Below are 26,014 nucleotides of genomic sequence, written 5' to 3' on the forward strand. Positions count from 1 at the left end.
TTCAACCGTCAAATATTTATAACAACTGTGTGTTTAATTGTACTAATTTGTACTTACATAAATAAATTACAATAAAATTTTGGTTTTGAACAGTTTTATTCATGAAATAATCGCAGCAAATTGCACTCGATCTCTAAAATTATTATCGAATTTTTGCCCTCGTGACACTTTGACATAATTTCACTCCCCTTCGGGCTGTGAAGTTGAAACTGTCAAAGTGTCACTTGGGAAAAATTAATTTTAGAGCTCTTGTGAAATTACTACTGATAATTTTTTAATGATTTTAACTTCCCCAATCATGTAGTAAGATTTTTCATCACGTGTTTAATTCTGCCCAATCAGATTATTATTACAGCGGTAATTTTCTACTGTACATTATTACAGTGGGAATTATTTTAAATAGATTATTTCTGTTTAATTGCAGCCAGTTTCCTAGTTTTGACAACTGTCACATTTAAGAAAATATCCATAATAAACTTTTAGTTCTGCATCTAATGCCAAATTGTCAGGAGGAGAACACAAATCAGCAATTTTAAGCGCTCGAGTTTACTTCGGTAAGATTATTTCATGAATAAAGCTGTATTCATAAATAATTTCAACTAATATTTTATTAATATCTTCGTCTAAATATTTGCTAAACGGTGCTGTTCACTTTGACAAGTTGAAAAATGTGTGTGACATTAATTGGGATCAATGTCACTGAATGTTTTAAGAAATAATCTGTCGAATATCACACGACAGTAAGAATAAATAAGAAAATAATGTTCAAATTTTCTTTCTTATGCTTGTTTCCAATTGGCAATCGTCACTCGAGCCCTGCAGGCTTTCGTGTCTATTGCCAGGAAAGAAGTTTTCGAAAAATTGTCGCATTATTGTCAATTTATTCTCACTCTCTTGTGACATTAATGTTGATTATTTCATTCATAGGAGATTCTGACCAATAGAAAGCTACAGAAATAAAAATTTAACTGATAATTTTTGATAATATCCTGTCATCAAGTATATTACGTCAGATGCCCTTCGTTGCTACGAAAAATTACATTCAGTGACATTAATGACAATTAATGTTTTAAAAATTATAAAAGTGATGACTTTCAACCGTCAAATATTTATAACAACTGTGTGTTTAATTATACTAATTTGTACTTACATAAATAAATTACAATAAAATTTTGGTTTTGAACAGTTTTATTCATGAAATAATCGCAACAAATTACACTCGATCTCTAAAATTATTATCGAATTTTTGCCCTCGCGACACTTTGACATAATTTCACTCCCCTTCGGGTCGTGAAATTAAAACTGTCAAAGTGTCACTCGGGAAAAATTCGATAATTTTAGAGCTCTTGTGCAATTGCTACTGATAATTTTTTTCGATAATTTTCCGTCGTCAAATATTACGTCAGATACCCTTCGTTGCTACGCAAAAAAAACATTGAGTGACATTAATGACAATTAATGTTTTACCACTTGTCACAGAGAACACCAAGAAACAAGTTTATGAAATATTCAGGCGAACATATCAATAAAATATTAGTTAAAATGATTTAGTTAAAATGACTGTTTTATTCATGAAATAATCTTACCGAATTACTCTCGAGCTCTTAAAAATTATCGATTTGTTTTGCCCTCGTGTCACTTTGACATAATTTCACTCCCTTTCGGGTCGTGAAATTAAAACTGTTAAAGTGTCACTCGGGATCTTCTTCTTTAAGTGCCATCTCCGCGGCGGAGGTCGGCAATCATCATAGCTATTCGTATTTTAGAGATGGCTGCTCTGAAAAGTTCATTTGATGTACAGCCGGTTCCTAAAAAAACTGATACGACTCTTAGTAAGATTTGATCATGTTGAGCAGTAGGGTGGAACGAAAGGATAGGAAAAAAATTTTTTGTTTCAAAGAACTTTCTAATAGCACTCGAAAGTTGCCTTTTCATGTCTACAATAAAACTACAAAATATTTTTGTTCTAGGTTTACATCTTGAGGTGCCGCAAGAGCATTGAAAATATAGGTTTTTAACAAAAAATACAGACATTTTCAAATATTTTATATATTTAACCTGGTGCCATAGCTAACATTTCTTAGTCAAATATTGTTTATAATAACAGTTAACATTGCTATCATTGCTATATGTACACATTGCTATAAGATTTCTTTAGTTACAATATTCCGCTTGATACTCAAAACATTGTTATTTATTTCAAACTTAAGAATAATCTTGTGGGAAGCAATATTTACCCTAGCAAAGCCATTTCTTGCTTCTATACCACAGACACTAAGAGATGACTCCGTCACGAGCTTTGTGACTCTTTCCACTGCCTTTGTATGACAGGGAAAACACTGAAAATCCACACACTGCAACAACTAGGGTATCTTGCTTCACTTATATACTTTAAGTCCTCGTCAGTTATATATGTTTTATCATATGAGGTTCAGTAATTACTTCTTCCGTCCAGTTAATTACATCAATGTAGTCATTGGCATTAAAGTTAAGCTTTGGGACAACAAAGTTCCTTGCACAATTTATGAGTTCCGATCTTGCCTTCAAAAGTCGTCGTAGACGACATATGTGTTTTCTCTCTTATGTGTTTTCTCTCTTATATGTTTTCTCTTGTCACATAGCATGGAGAGAAGCATATTTTTTGGGTGAGAGAAGTAATCATTCCTTTGAATTACTGGATCAGTTATTTGGAGATGTTCCTCACAAAGATAACGTGAAAATTTGATGAGTCCCCATATAAATTTTGATCCATTTACACAAGATGGTTTTAGTTTGTTATGAGACAAGACTGGGGCATACACCTTCATCACATTCATAGTTAAAGTTTTCAGATTATCTGAAGGATTCTCTGTTGCAACACATAACCGAAGAATGTGATTGGCCAACGTAAGCCACCGTGAATGAGCTAATTTCCCAGGGGTTTTTAATGAAAGATCAGAAGGACATACACTACTGGAGATTGTTTTGCACATATCAAGTAAATATTGTCGATCTGTGCTTAGATCATCTTTAATCTCTAGAATAGGGAGGTTGTTTTATATGGGAGCGAAATTAACCACAGGAAGCTGGTTACAGATTTCAAGTTCTTTGCTTAAAACATCTTCAAATTCATTAGGGTTTTTAGTTTTTCCATGGCAAATGACGCAAAGGCAATTCATTGGCATGGAACAAACAAATCAGCCACTGCAGCGGCTTATTTAGGTTTTTTTTCTTTTAAAGCAATTACACCATTGTTAACACCGGTGATAGTGGCAGTTCCATCACATCCGATAGCTGTTATATTGGAAATATTCAAAGGATTGCCTCCTTGAAAATGCTCTACTATGCTTTCTTTTATAGCTTCACCTGTTCCGGAAGCAGAAGTTATATGCCACAGGAAGGTTGATCCAGGTTCCTCTACTATTGAAATGTGCTCTTATAGTATAAGTCTTTTAGTAAAATTTGTGCCCTCGTTTTTCTTGATTAATTGTTTTGTCTTTTCTTTTTTTGAGTGAAGCTAATTTCTGTGGCATTTGAACGATTTTTCAACCATGCTCGATGTATTTTCATCCTGTGTAATTACCTTACTTTTATTATCTTTCATAATAATGCCAACATCTTGTACAGCACTGGTGATTGCTGCTGCTATTCTGTCTGAGACACCAGTCCTGTCACAGATAGAAGCTACTGTTGGCAGTTCCACTCACATTTGTTTAGTTATACTTAAAGAACTTGAGGGCTTTTTGGACTTGTAAATAAATTCTTGCAGGTAACTTTGATCGTGATCATCAGTAATGTAATATTCACAGCTGTGTTACCATCAGCTACTGATTGTCTGTAATTCAAATGCTGCTGTACTAGTTTTTGCCTCCTTTCCTCCCTCGTTGCCAGAACCTTTGAAACTATCTTGTCAACTCTATCAATACACATTTTTCTCACGTCTTGGCTTTCATCTGCTACTAAGAATGTTAAATTATATTAAAAAATGAAATAAATATTGACTACTAAATATTTCTTTAAATGTGGAATTCTAGTTCAAACTTTGTCAGTTTTAGTAAAAATAAATATTGGATTATTGTAAGTTAAAACTAAAATTATCTTTAAAGAGTAGTTTTAGAGTGTGTATTTCTCATTTAAAATAGGAATTAGGACATTACAATAGCTATTTTTGACCAAAATAAAATCATCAAAATTCGCAAAATTTAACTAAAAATTCTAATTTTCAACCCTTTTGCGGCACCTCTAAAAATATTTTGTTTTGAAAAATATTTTATTTGTGGCTTAACAATGGCTATACGCAACTTTCTATCACTATTACACTTTAAAATTATAAAAACATTTTTTTCGTTCCACCCTATTGAGCAGTGTATTTGATTGATCTGACATTATATTTATTATGACAGACAAATAATAAAATAAACAAACAACAAACAACTGATCCATGAAAAAACTAATAAATATTTTAGAAAAATTTAAACGCAGGATGAAAGATTACATTATTACCGAGGGCGGAAAGCCCCTTAGAATAAACAAGCGGTTTCTATTGAATGAAATATTTGAAATTAAATATCACATTTTTTTTTATTTTCAGCCCTGTAACTTATTAAAATAAATATTATAGAAGTTTTCAGGGACTTTCAGCCCTCGGTAATAATGTAGTCTTTCATTCTGAGTTTAAATTTTTCCAAAATCTTTACTAGTTTTCATAGGATTCGAAAAAAAAATGAATACAATTAAAATACATTGAGAATTTTGACATGCCTCACAATTTTGCATTAACTCAATGTAAAATTCTAAACTGTTGAATTCCAGCTTCCCTAATTATTTGACATCAAAAGACATTAGAAACTATTTGTAGATGATTGAAATCTGTATTGAAAACAACTGTTAAAATTGGTCTACGTAATTAAACATATTCCAAAATTTTGTAAAAATGTAATACATTTCAGTTTTCAGCCCAAACTTAGGCCACACACAATGCAATAATGTTCACATTTTTTAACTGTCAATATTTTTATTTTATCATCTATTGTTTAAAAACAATACAGTTGATAAGATACCCTCAGTTGCGGAGAAAGTATTAATAATAAAGATTAATAATAAAGTCTAATAACCGTGGAACAGAATAAGCTATCTGACAAATTTTAAAATTTGGCAGTGACATTGACAGTATGTAAATATTAAGTATTTATCCTTCAAAATACACTGCTCAATTTTCTACAAAATACGCGTCAAGAGTCGTATCAGTTTTTTTTGGAACCAGGTGTACATCCGTACCACTCTCTCAGGTTGCGCAGCCACGATATTCACTCGGGATACAAATTGATAATTTTAGAGCTCTCGTGTAATTACTGCTGATAATATTTAAGTTCCAAATTAATACAAGACTAAATAAAACATAAAGCAAAACAAGCAGGCGTAGGAAGAAAAATTTCTAAGCAGCCGGGTTCCAGTAGACGGAAGGTTAAATAATAAGTTCTTTAAAAATGCAAGCTATGGTGATTCTAAGAGACTTTTTCCAATGCGTCACAAGTGACAGAAGAAAAGGTACGTTCGTGATTAAACACATTTATAACATTTATTCTAGTTGTTGATAGATGGCGCTATAATCGAACAAAAAATGACTTAAGTACCGAATACATATCTATTGACTAAAATCCAAAGTTCTTCTCAGTCTTTCAGTGTGGCATTAATTTTGACGTCATATATGATTTTAAGAATGTAGAGAATCATTGCATGACATTTTAGTTAAATCTGACAGTTGTCAGAATCGTAATCAGCCAAATATGAAAAGGTTATTGCAGTATAACTCTTTTATTTGCAATTTGATATAAAAACAAATCAATCGTTTTTATTGCATTTATAAAAAGGTATGTTCTTTGATTTGTATAGTCGTATAAATTGTACAAATTATAGTCGTATAGATAATACGTAAATCATTTTTTTATTATAGCGCCATCTATCAACAACTAGAATAAATAAATATTATAAATGAGTACAATCACGGACGTATCTTTTTTCTTCCAACTTAATGTGTCACTTCCAACTTAATGTGTTAGAAAGAAATCGAAAAACTGTGACACACTGAAAGACGCCTCTGAGAAAAAGTATAATGTAAAACTAAGATTATAATGGAAGTTTATAATACTTACTGTCTTTATCCAAATTTTTTATATATTCGACGATTTCCTTGCCTTTCGCAAAACATTCTTTAGTTTTAACGATAAGTTGATTATTAGCTTGGTCAATAATTTTTACTTGATCTCCATCTTTCAAAGCTTTAATAGGCTTTGGTAATTCAAAGAAACATTTCACAGAATCATTTAATTTCTTTTCTGGCTCAACATTGTTTTTCTCTACTTCAAAATTACTGTCTTTATCAGAATCTACAGGTTTTTCTTTGACATTACTGTCTTTAACATCAATGTCTTTATCAGAATCTAGAGGTTTATCTTTGACATTAGTGTCTTCAGAATCTACAGATTTTTCTTTGATTTGTTCAATCCTTTTTTGAGCGGTATTACCAGTCGATTCCTTTGCCATTTGTGTATTTGATTGAATTTTGATGTCATCTGAGCTATCTTTAGGACTAGACTAAAATCAAATAAAATTTTTTTACATAAACTGTCTGTTATTGATGAGAGTACGATAATATTTGATCAAATATATGAATAGAGAATCTATACGAACACAGTAAACAATGACACGAAAATAATTCTACTTGAATGCCGCAATTACAGAACCATTGACCTTAATCCTCATGTAAGAAAAGTTCATCTAAGAAAAGTCCTCCGGAGATAGTCGAAGAACAATGCGGGTTCTTACCAGGAAAAGGAACGTGTTGGCAGATACTGAACACCAGACAGACAATAGAAAAAGCGTGGAACACAATCTAATAATGCTGCTTTGTTTTGCAGATTACACAAAGGTTTTCGATTCAGTGGAACCGGATTCCCTCTGGAAGATGATGGAAAATATGGAAGTACCTAACCACCTAGTTAACCTAATAAATCTGTGTGATAAAAATTCAGCAAAAGTTAAAGTGCATGGAATATAATATTCAAATGAGTTCAAAACACAGAAAGAAACCAGACAGATTTGCATACTATCATCATTACTATACAACATATTCTGAATATACAGTGATGAGCGCGTTAATAACCGGCAAAATAACGCAAAAGATGAAAAACACAATCATCGTGAAATAAAAAGGGATGAAACTAATAGAGGTGGAAATTATCGATGTAAACGTATAAATTAACATTACAGTATACAGTTTTCCACCTTTAGAACGTCTGTGACAGGGGTATTTTATAAAATTCTCTTGTTACAGTGACAGTTGCCATACTCCTTCTATACGTCTAAATGGTCATATCTTTTTACTTCACAATGTATTATGTTTTCCATCTTTTGCGTTATTTTGCCGGTTATTAGCGCGCTCATCACTGTATAATGAGGAAAGTACCAAATGAATGGGATAGGGAAATCACTATTGGAGGCAAAAAAATCAGTAACACACTTATACTAGCAGCAAATGAAGCAAAAATAAATATTATCACCGAACGACTGCGCAAGATAAGGAACGAATTCGGACTTTAGACCAACACCGGAAAACAAAAATAATGATCGTAGACAGAGCAAATAATCATCTACCGCACATACGCCAAGTGGCGAATTTCGAAGTAGTAAGCAGATTTGATTTGTATACTTCTTCTTCTTCAAATGCAAATCCACTAATGGATGTTGGCGATCACATTTTCCATTAACTCTCTGTTTCTTGCAATGTGTATCAGTGATTGTATGTCGGTAATCCCTGTCCATTGCCTTATGTTTCGGAGCCAGGACATTTTCTTGCGTCCTATTCCTCTCTTGCCTTCAATTTTACCCTGGATTATAAGTTGAAGGAACTGGTATTTTTCGTTTCGCATGATGTGACCCAAATACGCCGTTTTTCTTTTCTTGATGTTTTCGAAAAGCTGACGTTCTTGGTTGATTCTTTTAAGGACATCCACATTTGTGACTTTCGCCGTCCATGGTATCTTTAGGATACGGCGATAAAGCCACATTTCGAAGGCTTCTAATCTGTTTATATCCCTCGTTTTGAGTGTCCAGCCCTCTATGCCATATAGCAGCACCGACCACACGTAGCATTTAGTAAACCTTAGTCTCAGTGTAAGGTCGAACTCTGAGCAGCTCAGTACCTTCCTGAATTTTACGAAAGCTTGTCGAGCTTGCTCAATGCGACATTTTACTTCCCTGTCCGATGCCCAGTCTTCAAATAGCCACGTTCCTAGGTATTTGAATTTGCTCACTCTCTCAATGGACTTAGTATTCAGTGTTATGGTGGAGTTTTCAAATGCATCCAAGTTTCTGGAGATGATCATGAATTTGGTCTTTTTGGTATTAATCTCTAATCCCATTCGCTTACTGTATTCTCCGATTATAGTGACAAGTTGTTGAAGATCTGCTATGTTGTCGCAAATTAAGACAGCATCATCAGCATATCGTATGTTGTTGATTAATACTCCATTCACTTTGATTCCCATCTCTGCATCTTCCAAAGACTCTTGAAATATGGCTTCCGAATAAATGTTAAATAAAAGAGGGGAGAGCACACATCCCTGCCGAACACCCCTTCTTATACAGTATAAATTAAAGAAATATGGAACATAGCTTCTTAAGACACAGTGTTTGAACTGCATTTGAGATAGTGGACCAATATAAAAGTTCCAGACATTAAAACCAGAAATCATAGCAACATTAACATTAGCATGTAGAAAGTATCTTTGAACTAGAACCTCCTACTTCTATCTCTCTTTTTGGGAGTTTACTAAAATAGCGAGCCCAGCCGAATGAGCCGAAAGTACATAATTGGACTTAAGGGTCCGCACCGCGCCAAGGAATAGAACCGAACCGAACCCACTACCTACATGCACAGACAAGGCGATTGCAGATACGCGGTACGCATGGGTTATTATTTTTATAAGTTTTTGGATATGTATTTAAAACATATAATTTAACCTAAAATATTTATTTTAATATTTATAGTGCTAAATATTTCATGTGTATCTATTTATGGATAATGATGATTGGCATTATACATAATATTATGTATATTGTTCTAAAGCTATTTTTTTGTGGCGTTTGTGTAATTTATTTTTCTAAATGGGAAATAAGCCACAATTTAACTTAAAAAATGATTTTGTTAACGTTTCGACCTCCACTTCGGACGTCGTTGTCAAAATACACAGTATTAATAAATTAAACAAAAATGTTGTTGCTTAGTAAAAAAAATTTCTTCTAATAATATCATTTATTCTAACTCATTCATATCGGCAATTATTAGAAGATTTTTTTACTAAGCAACAACATTTTTGTTTAAATTATTAATATTTTGTATTTTGACAACGACGTTCGAAATAAAAGTTAACAAAATAATTTTTTAAGTTAAATTGTGGCTTATTTCGTATTTAGAATAATAAATTACATAAACGCCACAAAGAAATAGCTTCAGACAATATTTTAGGTGAAAAAATATGTTTTAAATAGGTACGTATCCATAAACTTAAACTTATAAAAATAAAATAATCTATTCGTACCGCGTATGCACAATAAAAATAAAATAATCTATTCGTACCGCGTATGCACAAAAAGCTAGAAGGATCTGCAAATTCTGCAATTGCCTTCTACATGTAGTCAGGTCGCCGGTCGGTTCGGTTCTATTCCTCGGCGCGATCGCGAGGCGGACCCTTAAATAGGAACCGGTCGTGTAATAATTCTTATACCTGATTCTGACCTAGAGGTGGGCTAGAAGTATTTGCAATCATGTAACGGTAACCCATCGTAATTTTTACCTGTGATTGTGATTTAACAGAGCAACAAAATAGTCGTATTTTAAACTCCTAATTAAAAATGTTGAAAAAAATTCAACAGGTGTTATTATTTTGTCTAGGTAGGAAACAATTTTATTCAAAAAGTAGTTTTTGTAATGAAAATAATATTGCATTAATAAATAATTTCATATTTTTTTATTGTCTTAATTGTTATTAGAAAATCTAACAAGAGCATAGGCGCCAAATTTCGGGCCAATGCTTTCTCAATGCATTCATTTTTTTCGAATTTTAAGAAAATAATAAGTATTTTTGAAAAATATAAACGCGGAATGAAAGATTACATTATTATCGAGGGCCGAAAGTCCATTAGAATAAAAAAGTGTCATTTAAATGAGATATTTGAAATTAAAAATCACACTCAATTTTCTCTTCTTTTTACCGCTGTAACTTATTAAAATACACATTATAGAAGTTTTCAGGGACTTTTAGCACTCGGTAATTATGTAATTCTTTATTCTGCTTTTAAATTTTTCAAAAATACTTACTAGTTTTCTTAGGATTCGAAAGAAATAAATGCATTTAAATAGCATTGTCCCGAAATTTTGCGCGTACCCTCTTAAAAACGAAATACAAAGTAAACTTTAAATACCAGTATTTGCTACAAATACTTATTAGTTACTATTTGGTACTTTTAAATTAAAATTTCAGAATAGCAGCCTTTTAGCCTTTTTATAATTAACTCGAGTTCTTCAATCAGAAATAATTAGACCAGCTTTGGAAATAACCGTTCGCAAGGCACTGATGTTCCAATGACACTAATTCGTTCTTGAGCTACTTGTGCATGATAAGGAAAAATATATTTATTTTCTCTCCACCATTTTAACGAATCTTCATTTCGCGGCAACCGATCGCATTCCCTAAATCTTTGCATTTCTATTATTGCCCTGCTTGTCGTAGTGCCTCGTGGCTGATCCTGCGATCCCATAATATCATCCTGATCTGCAGATGTTTTCTCATGTTCTAATAAAATTTGAGTCCGTAAATCCTTTATCTTTTTGTTCCATTCCAAGTTTTTCTGCAATAAGAGCGATTCTATTTTCTGTGCTCTTTCCGCATTTGTTGGATCCTTAAAAGGAATTAGTCGAAACCTTATTCTGCCAAGAAAAGTTGAAATCGACAGTTATCGACAGTTTAATAAAATACTCATACATTGTTGAACTAGTGTTTACGTACATATTTGTTATGCTTATAATAGCCTTAACAATTTCTTCTAGCTGAATAAATCTTTCCAACATATAAAATGCCGAATTACAACATGTGGAAACATCTTGCAGTAATTTGAGAGGATTCCCGTTTCCTGGATTTTTCAAAATCTAAAAGTTTAGCAGTTGCTTGTAGAACTCTTTTTAAAGTGGCTAATGGTATTTTTTATTTTGGTTAAATTTTTAATGATTTTCTTATATCACTTTTGATAACAACATCTGAGGTAGAAGTTGAAACATCAATAAAATCATTTTTTTAAGTTAAATTGTGGCTGATTTCCTCATCCTTTAAGCCATCGTTCACAATAAAGTTTATTTATTGTGTGTGCAAAGCATCCAAAATGTTTCATTTTCACATCATTTTGTACCACCTTTAACATTTTGTGCATTATAGGAAACAATAATGTATTAAAATTTTGTTTTCTACGTTCTCCAAGTTTGATAAGACAGCTTTATCTTACAAATATTGCATGATGCATAATTATCATCCACTTATATAAAAACGTTCCATAAACTACTAAATTTTTCTATTTTTGTTTGGCACTAATGGCATGGTATGCGTTCTAATAGCAAACCCAATTTTGTAATAGTGACCTAAACAAAATAATAATACGAGTAGAATTTTACGATGGTCCACAGTGGTAACACTTTTTATTAGGAGTTTAATATACGAATATTTCGTTGCTCTGTTAAATCACAATTGAATCGGTCATTGCGAAAACAATCTAAGACCATATTTTGGGTAAAATGACGACGCTTTTCAACGCCATTAAATTTACATATAAATATATACATAAACATTTAAACTTGTTTTGCCTTTCAGAAAGATTCATTTATAACCCATAATACTTATACAGAGAGCACGTAAAGGTTGGAATAAATTAATTTTCTCGAGAATGGACAATTTTGGAAAAAAATCCCGAAAGAGGTCAATTATTTTTAAATTACGACTTTTTGTCATATATATCATACTAGTGACGTCACCCATCTGGGCGTGATGACGTCATCGATTATTTTTTTTAAATGGTAATAGGGGGTCGTGTGATACCTCATTTGAAAGGTAATTTAATTCTCTATGCAGTAATATAAACATTTACATAATTATTTATATAGGGTGTCCAAAAGAAATTGTTTTGAATTAAATTTATTGACATAAAAAGAAGGATGAATGTAATTTATTTAGTTCAAAATACATTTTACTGTTCTCAGAAAACAGAAAAAATGTTTATTTGGAAAATAATCATTCCTTTTCGCTCAAATCAAATGTTCAAACTGTTAAGAGGAAGGTGGGTGGCGGCTTTAATATGGAGTTTATTCAAAAAACAATATTTATTTGTCAAATAAACATTTTTTCCTGTTTTTTCTGACAGCAGTAAAATGTATTTTAAGTTAAATATATTATACAAATTCTTCTTTTTGTCAATAAATTTACATAATTCAAAAAAAATTTTTTTTGGACACCCTGTATAAATAATTAGTTAATGTTTATATTACTGAATAGAGAATATTATTATAATATAATATAAATATAATAGAAATTACCTTGCAAATAAGCTATCACACGACCCCTATTCTCATTTAAAAAAATTATAGATGACGTCATCACGTACAGATGGGTGACGTCACCAGTATGATACATATGTCAAAAAGTCGCAGTTTGAAAATAAAAATTGACCTGTTTTGGGATTTTTTACCAAAATCGTCCATTCTCGAGAAAATGAATTTATTCCAACCTTTACGTGCTCACTTTTAAAATATTGTATTATCTCGGAATATCCAACTATTAATGAAAATATTTTTACGTTTCCTTAAAAGTTTACACACATTGTAACATGTATTGTTTTCACAATGACTGATTCAGTTACAGACAAAAATCACAATGAATAAAATATCACTATCGTAAATTAGCCCACCTCTAGACTCGTTCGGTTGATTTAAAACAGAATGAAATGGTAAATGTAGGCGGGCTTTTGCATTTACGTAGCTTAGTTCAGAATCCAGCAGTCGACTGAGGTATTGTACTTGTATAATATAATAATTATTTGAAAATATTTTGTTGGCCAACCGCCTAGAGCCGAAATACATGTATTGGCTATGATCCGTTTAAATATCGCTGGACCTGTATGTATGGATTTGGATATAGAATTGTCTATTTTTAATTGTGCTGCCTGATACCAGTACAAGTTTTCAATGCATCTTATGTCTTTTTGGTCTATATCAAGCTTCTTGAGGATCTGCATTAACTTGTGATGTTGGACACGATCAAACGCTTTCTCGTAGTCTAGAAAGCACAGGAATACGTCCTTCCTCTGATCGTAACAATTTTGGACCAACACCTGTGTTGCTGCTATTGCTTCTCTTGTTCCCAAACCTTGCCCAAACCCAAACTGAGAATCACTGATGTCCCATTCACATTTTTTGTATAATCTTTGATGTAGTATTTTTAAGAATATTTTTAAAGTGTGACTCATCAGGCTAATGAGTCTGTGATCCTCACATCTTTTTGCATTGACTTTTTTGGGTAGGGGAATAAATGTAGAGAGCAACCACTGCTGAGGATAGCAACCAGTTTCATAAATAAAATTAAATATTTTATGTAGTGCTGAAATTCCCCTTTCATCTAGTAGTTTGAGTATTTCTGAAGGGATTTCATCAGGTCCAGGTGCCTTATTGTTTTTTGAATATAATATTGCCTTTTCTATTTCCTCTTTAGTAATTGAAGGGCCAGTCAGCTGGTCGTCTGTATAAACTTCACTCATGGGTCTTTCGTCATGAAAGAGCTCCTGAATATAGTTTTCCCATATATGAATTTTCTCTTTTTCACCTAGCACTACCTGCACTATTTGTATACTTGCACTCCCTGATAACCAACAATGGCGACGGCTCCTCAGAAATAAAGTGTAGACTAGCAATGACCCGAACCGCAACAGCCGAGTTAATTAAAATATGGAAAGACAGAACAATACCAAGTAATACTAAGCTCAGGTTGGTCAATGCCCTTATTTTCCCATTGCTACATACGCAACCGAAACAAATACTCTCAAAAAAATCGATAGAAATAAAATCGAAGCTTCCATAATATGTGGCTACAGAAGAATTCTACGCGTGTCCTGGACAGAACACAGGACTTCTTCTTCTTCTTCTTGTAATAGGACTATGTCCTGTTTCTTCTGTTACAGTCTTTGCTGCGATCCAGAGCTCCAACTCTCGTACCATCGTTTTTTGGGTCTTCCTATGGGTCGCTTGGTGCTGGGCTTCTGTGTTTTCGCCCAATGCGCCATACGTTCAGGGTCCATCCGATCTACGTGGTCTCTCCACATGCGTCGTCGCGCTCTTGTCTTCTCACTACGTCTTGAACGCCTAGCTCTCTCAATGTGTCTTCGTTTCGTATTCTATCTCTGAGTGTGATACCTCTTATGGATCTTAGGGTTTTCATCTCTGTTGTTCTCATTATTTGTTTGGTCTTTGTTGTCTCGGCCCTTGTCTCAGCTGCGTATGTCAGTACGGGTCTAACACATGTCTTATAAATGCGGACTTTGCTTTCGGTGCTCATATATTTATTCCGCCAGATTATATCCCTCAGGAAACCAGATATTCTCGCTGCTTTCGTTGCCTGCTGTTTTGATTCTTGCCACAGATGCCTGTCGCTAGATATTTCCACACCTAAGTATCTGCAATCCATTACCTGTTCGATTATATGGTCGTCCACTACTAATTTACATCTAATTGGGTTCCTGGATATTACCATCGAGTGGGTTTTCTCTTTGGATAGTGTCAAGTTATACTTTTCGGCGGTTATTTTGAATTTTTGTAGTAGGCGTTGTAAGTCATCTTCGTTTTCGGCTATTAAGATTGCATCATCTGCGTAGCAAAGTATTCTTATGGTTCGGTTACCCATTTTGTATCCCTGATTCATTATGTTAACACTACCTATAACTTCATCCATTATTAAATTAAATAGGCATGGACTGAGGCTGTCCCCTTGTCTAATGCCTGCATTGATTTTGATTTCTTCCGTGAGCCCGTGTGTGGTTTTAATTCGTGTTTTGTTGGATCTATTGAGCTCTTTGATTATGTTTCTATACCTCTGACCTATGTTTTTCTTTTCAAGGATAGTGAGCACGTCCTTTAATCGTACTCTGTCGAATGCTTGTTTCAGATCTACAAAGCATGTGAACATGGGCTTGTCGAATTCTATTGATTTCTATTGTAGATCTGTTTGGGCGAAAACCCTGCTGTTCTTCCGATACACCGGCTTTCTTATATATTTTTTGGGATAGAATTTTTGTCAATAGTTTTGATGTAGAATTGAGTAGTGTAATTCCTCGGTAGTTCGTAGGATCTGTCTTTACGCCTTTCTTGTAGATGGGTATTGTTATACTCTCTCTCCATTCCTCTGGTACTGTCATGTTGTTTACAATTTTTTGGAATAATGTTGTTATCTCTTCTATTATTTTTGTACCTCCGTATTTAATTAATTCATTTGGTATATTATCCGGACCTGGTGATTTTCTATTTTTTGATCTTTTGATTGCTTCGTTTACTTCTTCTTGGGTGATGTTGTCATTCTGTTTCTTCTTGCTGAATGTTTTGTAGGTCATTTCTTTGTACTTCATTATTATCGTCGTTATCGTCTTTGTATAGATTCTCGAAATGAGTTACCCATTCTTGTGGTTTTATTGCGTCAATTTGTAATTCTTCGGTAACCGGCTTCTTCCTGTTCCTCAACATGTTCCATACCTTCCTTTGACCTCCTCGTAAATCATGTTCCATGTCATTTGAGAATTTTTCCCAATATATTTGTTTTAGATCTTTGATTCTGTTAGTTGCTCTATTTCTTTCTGATTTATATCTTTGATACTCTTCTGAGGTTCTATTGTTAATATATCTTACGTATGCATCTTTCTTCTCTTTTGCTAAATCTTTGACTTCCTGTGTGAACCATGGTTTTTGGTTTCTGCCGCTGTTTAAGTCAATTGTTCTTTCTCCAATGGCTTCTTTTGCACTACTAGTTATATGAGTTTTTATTTTTTCCCATGCTTCGTTTATATTGTCTGTGATTTCAATAGGGCTAAGATTGATCTTTTCCTCAAGTCTTTTTTGGTAGAGAACACAGGACAAACTTGCCAATTCTTGAAGAGCTACTTATAAAAGAGAGGTTATTAAAAAAAGTAAATCGAGCATACCTAAATTACTTCAGCCACACAACGAGAAGAACGGAGACTATTGAACTATTGGCACGGTAGTGTAGAAAAAAATTTAATCCCACCTGAAAACCACCCGCAACATTTTTCTAGACTATCAAAAGTCGGGGTTTCAGTGATCATCTCTGGTCAAAATCAAAATCGTATCTTTGTAACTTTTCGAGAAAACTGTGATTATATAATTCGTACATATTTATGAATAATTCCATCTTATTATACAATAATAATTACTTTTATTTCAATAAATTTCATTATCAACAGAAACAATTTTAAAAATTGTAATTATTTTATCATCATCATCATCATCATGGTGCTACAGCCCTTAGAGGGCCTCGACCTTCTCAAGCGTTCTACGCCATTCTGTTCTGTCCCTTGCCTGCACTTTCCAGTTGCCGACTCCGATCTTCTCGGCATCTTGTGTCACCCCGTCCATCCACCTCAACTTTGGTCTACCCCGTCTTCTCATTCCCACGGGTTGAGCTGTTAGAATCCTTTTTATCATGTTCGATTCAGGGGCTTGGGCTACATGTCCTGCCCACTGCAGGCGATTTCGCTTAATTATAGTGATAATATCTTTTCCACCAAACATTTGCTTGTAGATATTTTGCAGTTCAAAGTTATATCTACGCCTCCATATTCCGTTCTCACAAACCGCTCCGAATATCTTGCGTAGTACCTTTCTTTCAAAAACTGATAGAGCGGATTCATCTGTTTTAGTTAGCGTCCATGCCTCTGAACCATATGTGAGAACGGGGACTATCAATGTTCTATACAGCCTTATACGAGTTTTTTGAGACAGACGTTTGTTAGATAAGTACTTTGATAGACCATGATAACACCTGTTTGCAATTATTATTCGCCTTTTTATTTCCTCAGATGTGTCATTATTGGGGTTAACCGATTTCCCTAGATATATGAACTCTTTGACCGCTTCGAAGTTTTGGTCATTGATGATTAGATCTGCATCAACATTTCCAGCTCTTGTGTTTGTGTTGGTCGCCATGAATTTTGTTTTATTTTGATTTATATGTAACCCCATTAGTTCTGCTGCTGCTACTAGATCGGTTAGGATTTCCGCAGTTCTCGCCCTGGTTCTTGTTATAATGTCCACGTCATCTGCATATGCAAGAATTTGGACTGATCTATTAAATATTGTTCCTCTGCTATCTAAATTAGCGTCTCATACAACTTTTTCTAAGGCTACATTAAAAAGCTGACACGCCAGCGCATCTCCCTGCCTTAACCCCTTATGTATTTCGAATAGGGTTGACGAGTCGTTTTGAATTTTTACTGCTGATAGCATCTTCGCCATTGTCACTTTTATCATAGATATCGAGTTTTTTTGGAATTCTCAACTCATTCATAGCATTGTAAAGACTTGGTCTTAAGGCACTGTCATATGCCGCTTTAAAATCGACAAAAATATGGTACATATCTATGTTAAACTCTTGCGCTTTTTCGAGGATCTGTCGTAGTGTAAAGATCTGGTTAATGGTTGAACGTCCGCGCCTGAATCCTGCCTGATATTCTCCTAGAAACGTTTCGGTATAGGGCTTCAATCTCTCGTGTAAAATGTTAGACAATATCTTGTATGCTGTATTTAGGAGAGTTATTCCGCGGTAATTATTGCATTCCAGTTGGTTTCCCTTTTTGTGTAACGGGCATATTAAGCCTAAACTCCATTCTTCAGGCATTTGCTCCTCAGACCAAATTTTACAAACAATTTCTCGCATCACCTTGGTGATCTGCTCTCCACCTTGCTTAAATAACTCTGCTGGGATGCCATCGCTGCCTGGAGATTTGTGGTTCCTTAGTTTTTCAATAGATATTTTCACTTCTTCTACCGAGGGGGGTTCCACGAGCTCCTCATTTCGGTATTCCAGCTCTATGTTGTTAGTAGGTTCCCCTTCCAGCAACTCTTGAAAGTGCCCTACCCATCGTAACAGGATATCATCTTTGTTGGTAAGTAAGTTACCTTCCTTATCATTGCAATAATTGATTCTCGGTTTGAATCATTTTTTAATAGTATTTATTTGATGGTAGAACTTTCTTGTTTCTCCGTGACTCATATGGCTTTCAAGCCGTTCTAATATGTCATTTTCTGTGTCTCGTTTCTTTTTTCGGTGTATGCGTTTTTCCTCTCTTTTTAAGTTTTTGTATCTATCTATTGTTGTCCTAGTTTTCCGTTATTGCATGGTCCTAAATGCCTCGTTCTTCTTATCTGTTATTTTTTTGCAGTCTTGGTCAAACCAGTCGTTTCTTTCTTGGGTTCGGGATATTCCCAAGGTGCTTTTATTATAATTATTTTAATTATAATAAATATTTCAAATGTTAAATATGTAAAGAACTGTACTAATCACGCATTTTTTTTTTGTAAAAAAAAGAATGTGTGTGTACTTTGTACGCACGTAAGAAGTTATGCTTCTATTATATGATTTCTTAAAAATAAATATACTTTAAACAGTTTGTTTTAATTTTTTTTAAACACCAAACTAATTTTGTGATTACCGCTTTCAAAAAAAAAAAAAATAAAAAAAAAGTATAGGATTGCTCCGGATTCGAACTCAAGACCTCTCGATCTCTGGCCGAATGCTATACCAAATACGCTACGAGGACTGTGTCTGTATCGGTTCGTACGTACTTAATGACAATTTACGGTAACAAGCAAACAAGGTGAAGTATAATAAATATAGAATAAAATGTTTTAATAATACTCATCTTACTCTCGAGGAAGACAAATCCAAAGACACAAAAATTATAATAAATATATTATTTACTAAAAACACTAATATATTCTTTTCACGCCTTTTCTTGCACTGATATATTTATATACTTCGTCTAATTTACTAACCGTTGCACGTCATCCGCGTCATAGCCTGTGACGTCGCAAGATACCAACACAGAATATTTGGCGGTAGGTGTGTTCTTTTTTAGAATCATTTTGCCGAGTACACTGGAATTACAGCCACTAGACATATTTTATTATATACGCGTAGAAATAATATTTGAAGATTTCTATTAATGTTAACCTAAAGAAATACACAATAATATGTTACATTTAATTTGTATAAATGGATTATAAAGCACATTTGTTCGGAACACACTGTAACTGTAATTGAATGAAGGTGACATTTTAGAATAAATTGGTAACATTTATTTGACAGTTGCGGTGATGACACTTCATAATTGTTTATATTCTTTACTATAAGTATCTGTTCTATTATATTTACTGTTTTTATTATTTACTTTACTATAAAAAGATCCTCTACTATAAAAATATAAATTTCACCTAATTTTATCACGACTTGGAATAATCGAGGTATCTGACAACTTTTTTAACTGTTATTGTAGACATAGATATACAAAGAAACCTATCGGCTTCTCCCAAGAGTTCGGAGCCGTTTTTTAATAATTAAACAATGCAGTGCAAAAACGCTTGCACTGGAAATCTTAAATGATTATAACTTAATTCTTGTTCTCTATTTCTTAAGTTTTTATTTATTTACATTGAATATTAATTTGTTTTGTTGTATAATCCACGTTTACAATAATTATGTGATCTATTTGATTTAAAATGGATTCAGGATTTTTTTATACTTTGGCAACTATGTCAACTTAGATCTCTGGCGTAGATAATGACGTGCAACGGTAAGTAAATTAGACGGACTGTATAACCGTTTTAGTGAATAAAAATGTTAAAAAATTGAAATGCTGACCAAGGTAAAAAGCAAAGTTTGGTTACAAATGTATTAAAGCAAATGTATTACAATGACATTATTATTGAAAAATTCAAGTGATGGATAAACATCCATAAACATCCGTAAGGATATGGCCTTTGGCTTCCTATGTACCCCACAAGGCACTTGGGTTGCTTAATTGACAATATGTCTTCACATTAAGTGTAGCGGTCACGCTACTAATTAAATCAATTCAAGTAAAATTTGGTTAATATTGTTAATTGGGTGTGGTTTGTTCTGTTTAAAATATCAGCTTGTTAATCAAAACTCCCTTATTGATTACAAAAAACCATATGTAGTATAGGTACTTATTATATGCATATAAAAGCTTACATGGGTTCTAAATACATGAGGGCAAGAATCAATATATTTATATAGATAAAAAAACAAGCTTAACTTATCCAACAGATGGTTCCACAAGAAAGTCCTATAAGGGTGTTCCTTCAAGGCGCTACCAAAATCAAGCGAATTTGGAAGTCTGTTGGGAAGAAAGCAAAAACGGCTGCTATGCTGGTGACTGTAGGGTCTAGGACGTTTCATCGCCGGCCGGTTCATCGCCAGTCAGTTAATCGCTAATTGATATACAGTAGAACCTCGATTATCCGTCAGGGCACCGGACCAAGGGTATGACGGATAATCGAAAAGACGGTTAACAGAACATTAAAAACATAAAAATTCATAGTACAACTCTCAAATTTCATTTGTATGGTTTATTTGACAATATAAGAGGGATTTGTGTTCGTACAATCGAATGAATTTAAAATATTCTGAAATCTGTGTTTGTTTTAGTGTTGCTTCATATTTTGCGACGGCTGAATTTATTAATCGGCATAAGATCATGAAATCTAATTTATTGGCTTCTTCTTGTTGAGAATACTACTCGATGAATTATTGCATATGCGATGCAGCTTCTCTAGATTATTTACGCAAATCTTTGTCAGTTACAATAGGTTCATCAATATAGCTACAGTCAAATTCCGAGCCTGTGTCAGCTTCCAAATATGTTTGGTCCGCCTTCGTTGCCATTTCAATGATTTCTTTATCTGTCAGCAATGGATAGCCGTTTGTGTCCTCATCACAAATCAAATGAACTTTTTTTTATTTTTTTGCATTAAAATGATTGCTAATGTAGTCAATACAACTTCTGTATGTACCCTGACGGTTAACAGAGGTGACGGTTAATGGAGAGACGGATAATCGAGGTTTCACTGTATTTCCGAATTTTCGACCAATTTTCGATAGTTACATTTACTTGATCATAATTACTTGATTACATTTACTTTCGACAGTTACATACTTAATCTTTTAATAGACTTTTAAACTTTTATAATATAAAATATAATTTAACACTACAAATTTAATACTATTTAGTATCAAAAGGGGAAGTAGAAATAGAACAGTAAATTAACATAGTAATGTTTTTTATCTTTTTATTTGTCATAAGTTTTGAACTGAATTTAACGTCGTGTCGTGTCATCTCCCATAATACACAATCAACTGACTAACTGGCGATGAAACGGCCGGCGATGAAATGGACTGGCGATGAACCGCGGCGATGAAACGTCCCATTCCGTGACTGTAAGGTTAGGTAATGGTGTATGAGTTATCCTATTGCTATCCAAACCATTCCAAAAAACGTATGATACGTAGTGAAACTAACTCCCTCACGGCAAATTTCACGTGGTATATATTTATATTATCTTATATCAATCAGCTTCTCAAATACCCTCTAGAGATTTACTGGTAACTTTTTTGTTGTTTGTTCAATGATGTTTATGTAGAATATTTAACTTCTATGCCATATTTTTCCCAGATTCGTCCACAAGTATAAAAGACCACTACGTATCAATGGCGAGCTATCTGACCTACTGCCTGTATCGAAAATCGATCCCATCGACAATGTGGGCACGAAAGCCCTCTTCTGGTAAAAAGACGTTCTAATTAGATCATGGGCGTCTCACGGAGGGGTAATATTATCCTAATTTTACTTGAATTGATTTAATTAGTAGCGTGACCGCTACATAAGGACGGTGAGTATCAACTGGATTGAGTGTTCAGAGTATTTCCGATTGATGTCAAACCGAAACTGTCAATGTAGCGCAAGGTTTTGTGAATTGATCTAATGTTGCACTAATAGACATCAATTTGAGCCACTAACCACAAAAACCTTCCAAATTGACGGCTATTGTTTCATTAGATCAATTCACAAAACCTCACGCAATATTGACAGTCTCGTTCTGACATCAATCGGAAATGCCCTGAACACTCAATCTAGTTGATACTCACCGTCCTTAATGTGAAGACATATTGTCAATTATTGCAACCCACGTGCCTTGTGGCTTCCTATGGCCCCCACGTGCCTTGTGGGGGCCATAGGAAGCCAAAGACCATATCCTTACAGATTTTTATCCATCACTTGGATTTTTCAATAATAATGTCATTGTAACACATTTTGTTAACATTTCAAGGGTTTTTACCCATGTAGTGTTGGTGGCTCAGTATGTTTGCCCGTAAGTACAACCAAACTCTGCTTTTTACCTTGGTCAACATTTCAATTTTTTAACATTTGTATTCACTAACATGGTTTTACTTATTTTAGGTAACAGCACTGATAATGATCTACTTAGATCGATGTGGCCCTTTGAGGGTTTTTAAACAATATATATATATATATATGTTATATGTGAAAATAGTCACCTTGAACCACTCAAGGGTTACCGACTCTTTGGTTTCGCAATATCAGTTCCTATTTCATCATCCTTCCAGCAAGCGTTCCCATAGAGATAGCTGACCATGCATGGACGTCAACCTCTGACCAAAGCTGGCCTTTCGTGGGAAATGCCGACACCACAGTTTGTAGGAAGATTATAAATTTAGTACTTTAACATTATTGTATCACTCGTCATTTTAGTTTCTCGCTAGTAACATATTTGCATTATATAATTTTATTTACTTCAATTTATCATAGAACAAAGTATAAGTGTAATTTGTGAAATAAATCTTTTTTAAAAAGTCAATTAAGAAGTTAGTGATTTAACATTTGGCGCAGTCAGTAGGATCCGGTCAACGTTGTTAGAACAAGGAAACTAACTAGCAACGGCGGATCCTTATCCCTCAACGGAAAAAGAACCTAGAGCCGTCCTCATTCAACTGGATACTACGGAAGGAACACCTGGTGAAGCCCCTGGTAGCAGATCCCGTTAGAAAACAAGACGTCCTCGATGTTTCTGTTAATGTAAGTTATTGAATCATCTCGTTTAATATTTTAATATTTGCAAGCATACCGTACATACATCATACTATTTTCAATTTATAATCTTGACTATACAGTAAGTCAAGCCAAGTTGATTATCTAATAACGAAATATTTTTTTTATTACATACTTTTTATTATTTTATCATTTTTATTTACGCATTTCATTGATTTCATATTATATTTTCGCCGATATTTTACTTTATTTAACCATATTTTACCTGATTTTACCATATTTTATATGATTTTTACCATATTTTACATTATTTTTACCATATTTACTTGATTTTACCATATTTTACTATATTTTACCTTATTTTATTTTACCATATTTTACTTTTCGTATTTTGTATATTCTGTTTTTATACTTCCACTGACATATTATTATCAAAATGCCTGAAACACGTTCACAAACCCAAGCTGAAATTGAACCCTACAAACTTTCAGAAATATTTTCCATAATTCCTGAATTCGAAGGAGACCCAATCTCTCTCCCCACATTTTTAGACGCATGTGATTGCGCAATTAGAATGGCTTCGGGAGACCAACGTATCTTATTAACGATTCACATTAAAAATAAACTAAGAGGTAAAGCAGCTCAATTAATAAACTCTAGAAAACCAAGTTCTTATACAGACATAAAAAATTTACTAAACCTTCATTTCGGAGATAGTAGAGATCTCACTTCTTTAATCCATGATCTACAAAGACTTCGACAGTTATCAAATGAATCACCCTTAACCTTTTTCAACAGACTACAAGTTCTAAATGCAAAAATGCACGCTTCAATCCAAAAATCAGACCTAACACAAGACCAAAAGAAAATGCACTTTAATTGACTCTATGGCTTTGAATACTCTTTTAACTGGACTAGAACCCCGATTAGGACAAATCATTAGGGCTAGTAACCCTCCTGATCTTATTGCAGCTAGTAACCGTATCAGACGTGAACTCCAGTTGTCGTATTTCGAAACACAAAAATCAAATAAAGATAACCAAAATAATCCAAAACCTTCCCAACCGATGAGAAGAACCTCATCTAATTTTCCTAAATGCACAATTTGTGGACGAATTGGCCATCTAAGTAGCGAATGCCGCTCTTCACGTTTTCCTTCTTACCAAAATCAATATAATGGTAGACCACAAAACTACCAAAATAATCAAAATCAATACTCTTCCAACCAATATAACAATAGACCACAAAACTATCAAGGTAATCCAAACCAATACTCTTCCAATCAACAAAATTTAAACCCACAGAGATCGACTTTCCCTTCTCAAAATCAACCGCAAAATCGCCCCTCTGTTATTCAGAGAAATCCAAATTTCCAAAATTTTCAACAAAGAGCCCATGTTTTTAATGAATACCCTGATGATCTCGTAGAATCTTATGGAGATTATTATACAGAAAATGATCTCCAACCTGACTATTTTTACGATTATACCAAGGATACACCTAATTATACCAATGATACATCTTATTATACCAATGATACACCTGATTTAGAAAATTATCAGGATTTTCTTTCGCTACCCTATCAGAACCATCCTCCAGTACATACGAACCTTTCAACCGATATCATGAACGTACAACAACAAATCCAAGCCCTCAATTTGGACAATTTCGATCCAAATGTGAATTTCCCCGAACAGAAATTCCTGTAAGCCCCTTTCACACAATGAGCTCTAAAAACTTATATTATATCAATGACGCTACGAATACTTTTAAACTTCTAATTGACACCGGTGCAGGAATTACAGTTTTCAAAGAGAATACTGCACGAAATTATCATAACCGATCCCCAGAAAATGTTACCATTCAAGGCATAACCGACGAAAAACTCTTAATTACAGAATCTGTCCTTATTCCCTTTACCGATGATAACCCCCACAAAGTTTTCATTTTTAACTTAGACATTGACTTTGACGGAATAATAGGCCTAGATTTCCTAGACCATTACGAATGTGTAATAGACCTTAAAACCAGACAACTTCATACAAACTTCAAAACCCTTACCCTGCATAAAGTTGGACAAGATACACATAAACCCACAGAAAATACTCCGGTGACATTTCCTACAGAGATAATACCTCCAAATAATTTTCAAACATATCCGAAATCAAACACAAACATTAAAGCTCAACAAAATAACAGCTTACTTCACGAAAACACTCATGACCAACAAAAACACATCCCAAGACCAGAGAAAAAACGAATAAAAGAAAAAATAAACCAAATTTCTATTGATAGCCGAACAGAACAAATATTTAAATTAAAATGCAACCTATCTAATACAGACGCAATACTGTCATCCCAAGAAATAGAAAAAGTTCGAATTCCTCACGCATTAGTCCATGTAGACGAAAATGGAGATTTTTTAACTTCTGTCATTAATGCTAATGCAATGCCAAAAGTAATCGAATTTTCGAATATTTCCATCGAACCTATAGAAAACTTGGAGACAATCTTCACCTACGACGAAAATCACTGCGAACATCCAATTATAGACAGAGAACAAATAATTAAAGAACAACTGAGAATTGACCATTTAAACTCAGAAGAAAAGGAACAAATTCTAAACATTTGTACGGAATTTTCAGATATATTTTACGTAGAAGGTGACAAGCTGACATTCACGAACGAAATTAAACATGCAATCGAAACGAACAACGCGAAACCGATATACACGAAATCTTACAGATATCCGCAGGTTCACAAAGAAGAAGTCAAGACACAAACCAAAAAA

General features: G+C 33.7%; 1 protein-coding gene across 5 annotated transcripts in view; it reads right to left on the reverse strand.

Annotated features, from left to right (window-relative positions):
* Window positions 1-26,014, reverse strand: part of LOC114333462 (uncharacterized) — a 230,962-nt gene that overhangs the window by 86,260 nt on the left and 118,688 nt on the right. For all 5 annotated transcript variants that reach the window (XM_050648583.1, XM_050648585.1, XM_050648584.1 and 2 more), the window contains one exon: window positions 6,132-6,573. In XM_050648583.1, coding sequence (XP_050504540.1) covers window positions 6,132-6,573 — 442 coding nt within the window. The remainder of the gene's footprint in view (window positions 1-6,131; window positions 6,574-26,014) is intronic.

The sequence above is a fragment of the Diabrotica virgifera genome, chromosome 4 (assembly GCF_917563875.1).
Source record: "Diabrotica virgifera virgifera chromosome 4, PGI_DIABVI_V3a".
Classification (NCBI taxonomy): Eukaryota; Metazoa; Arthropoda; class Insecta; order Coleoptera; family Chrysomelidae; genus Diabrotica; species Diabrotica virgifera.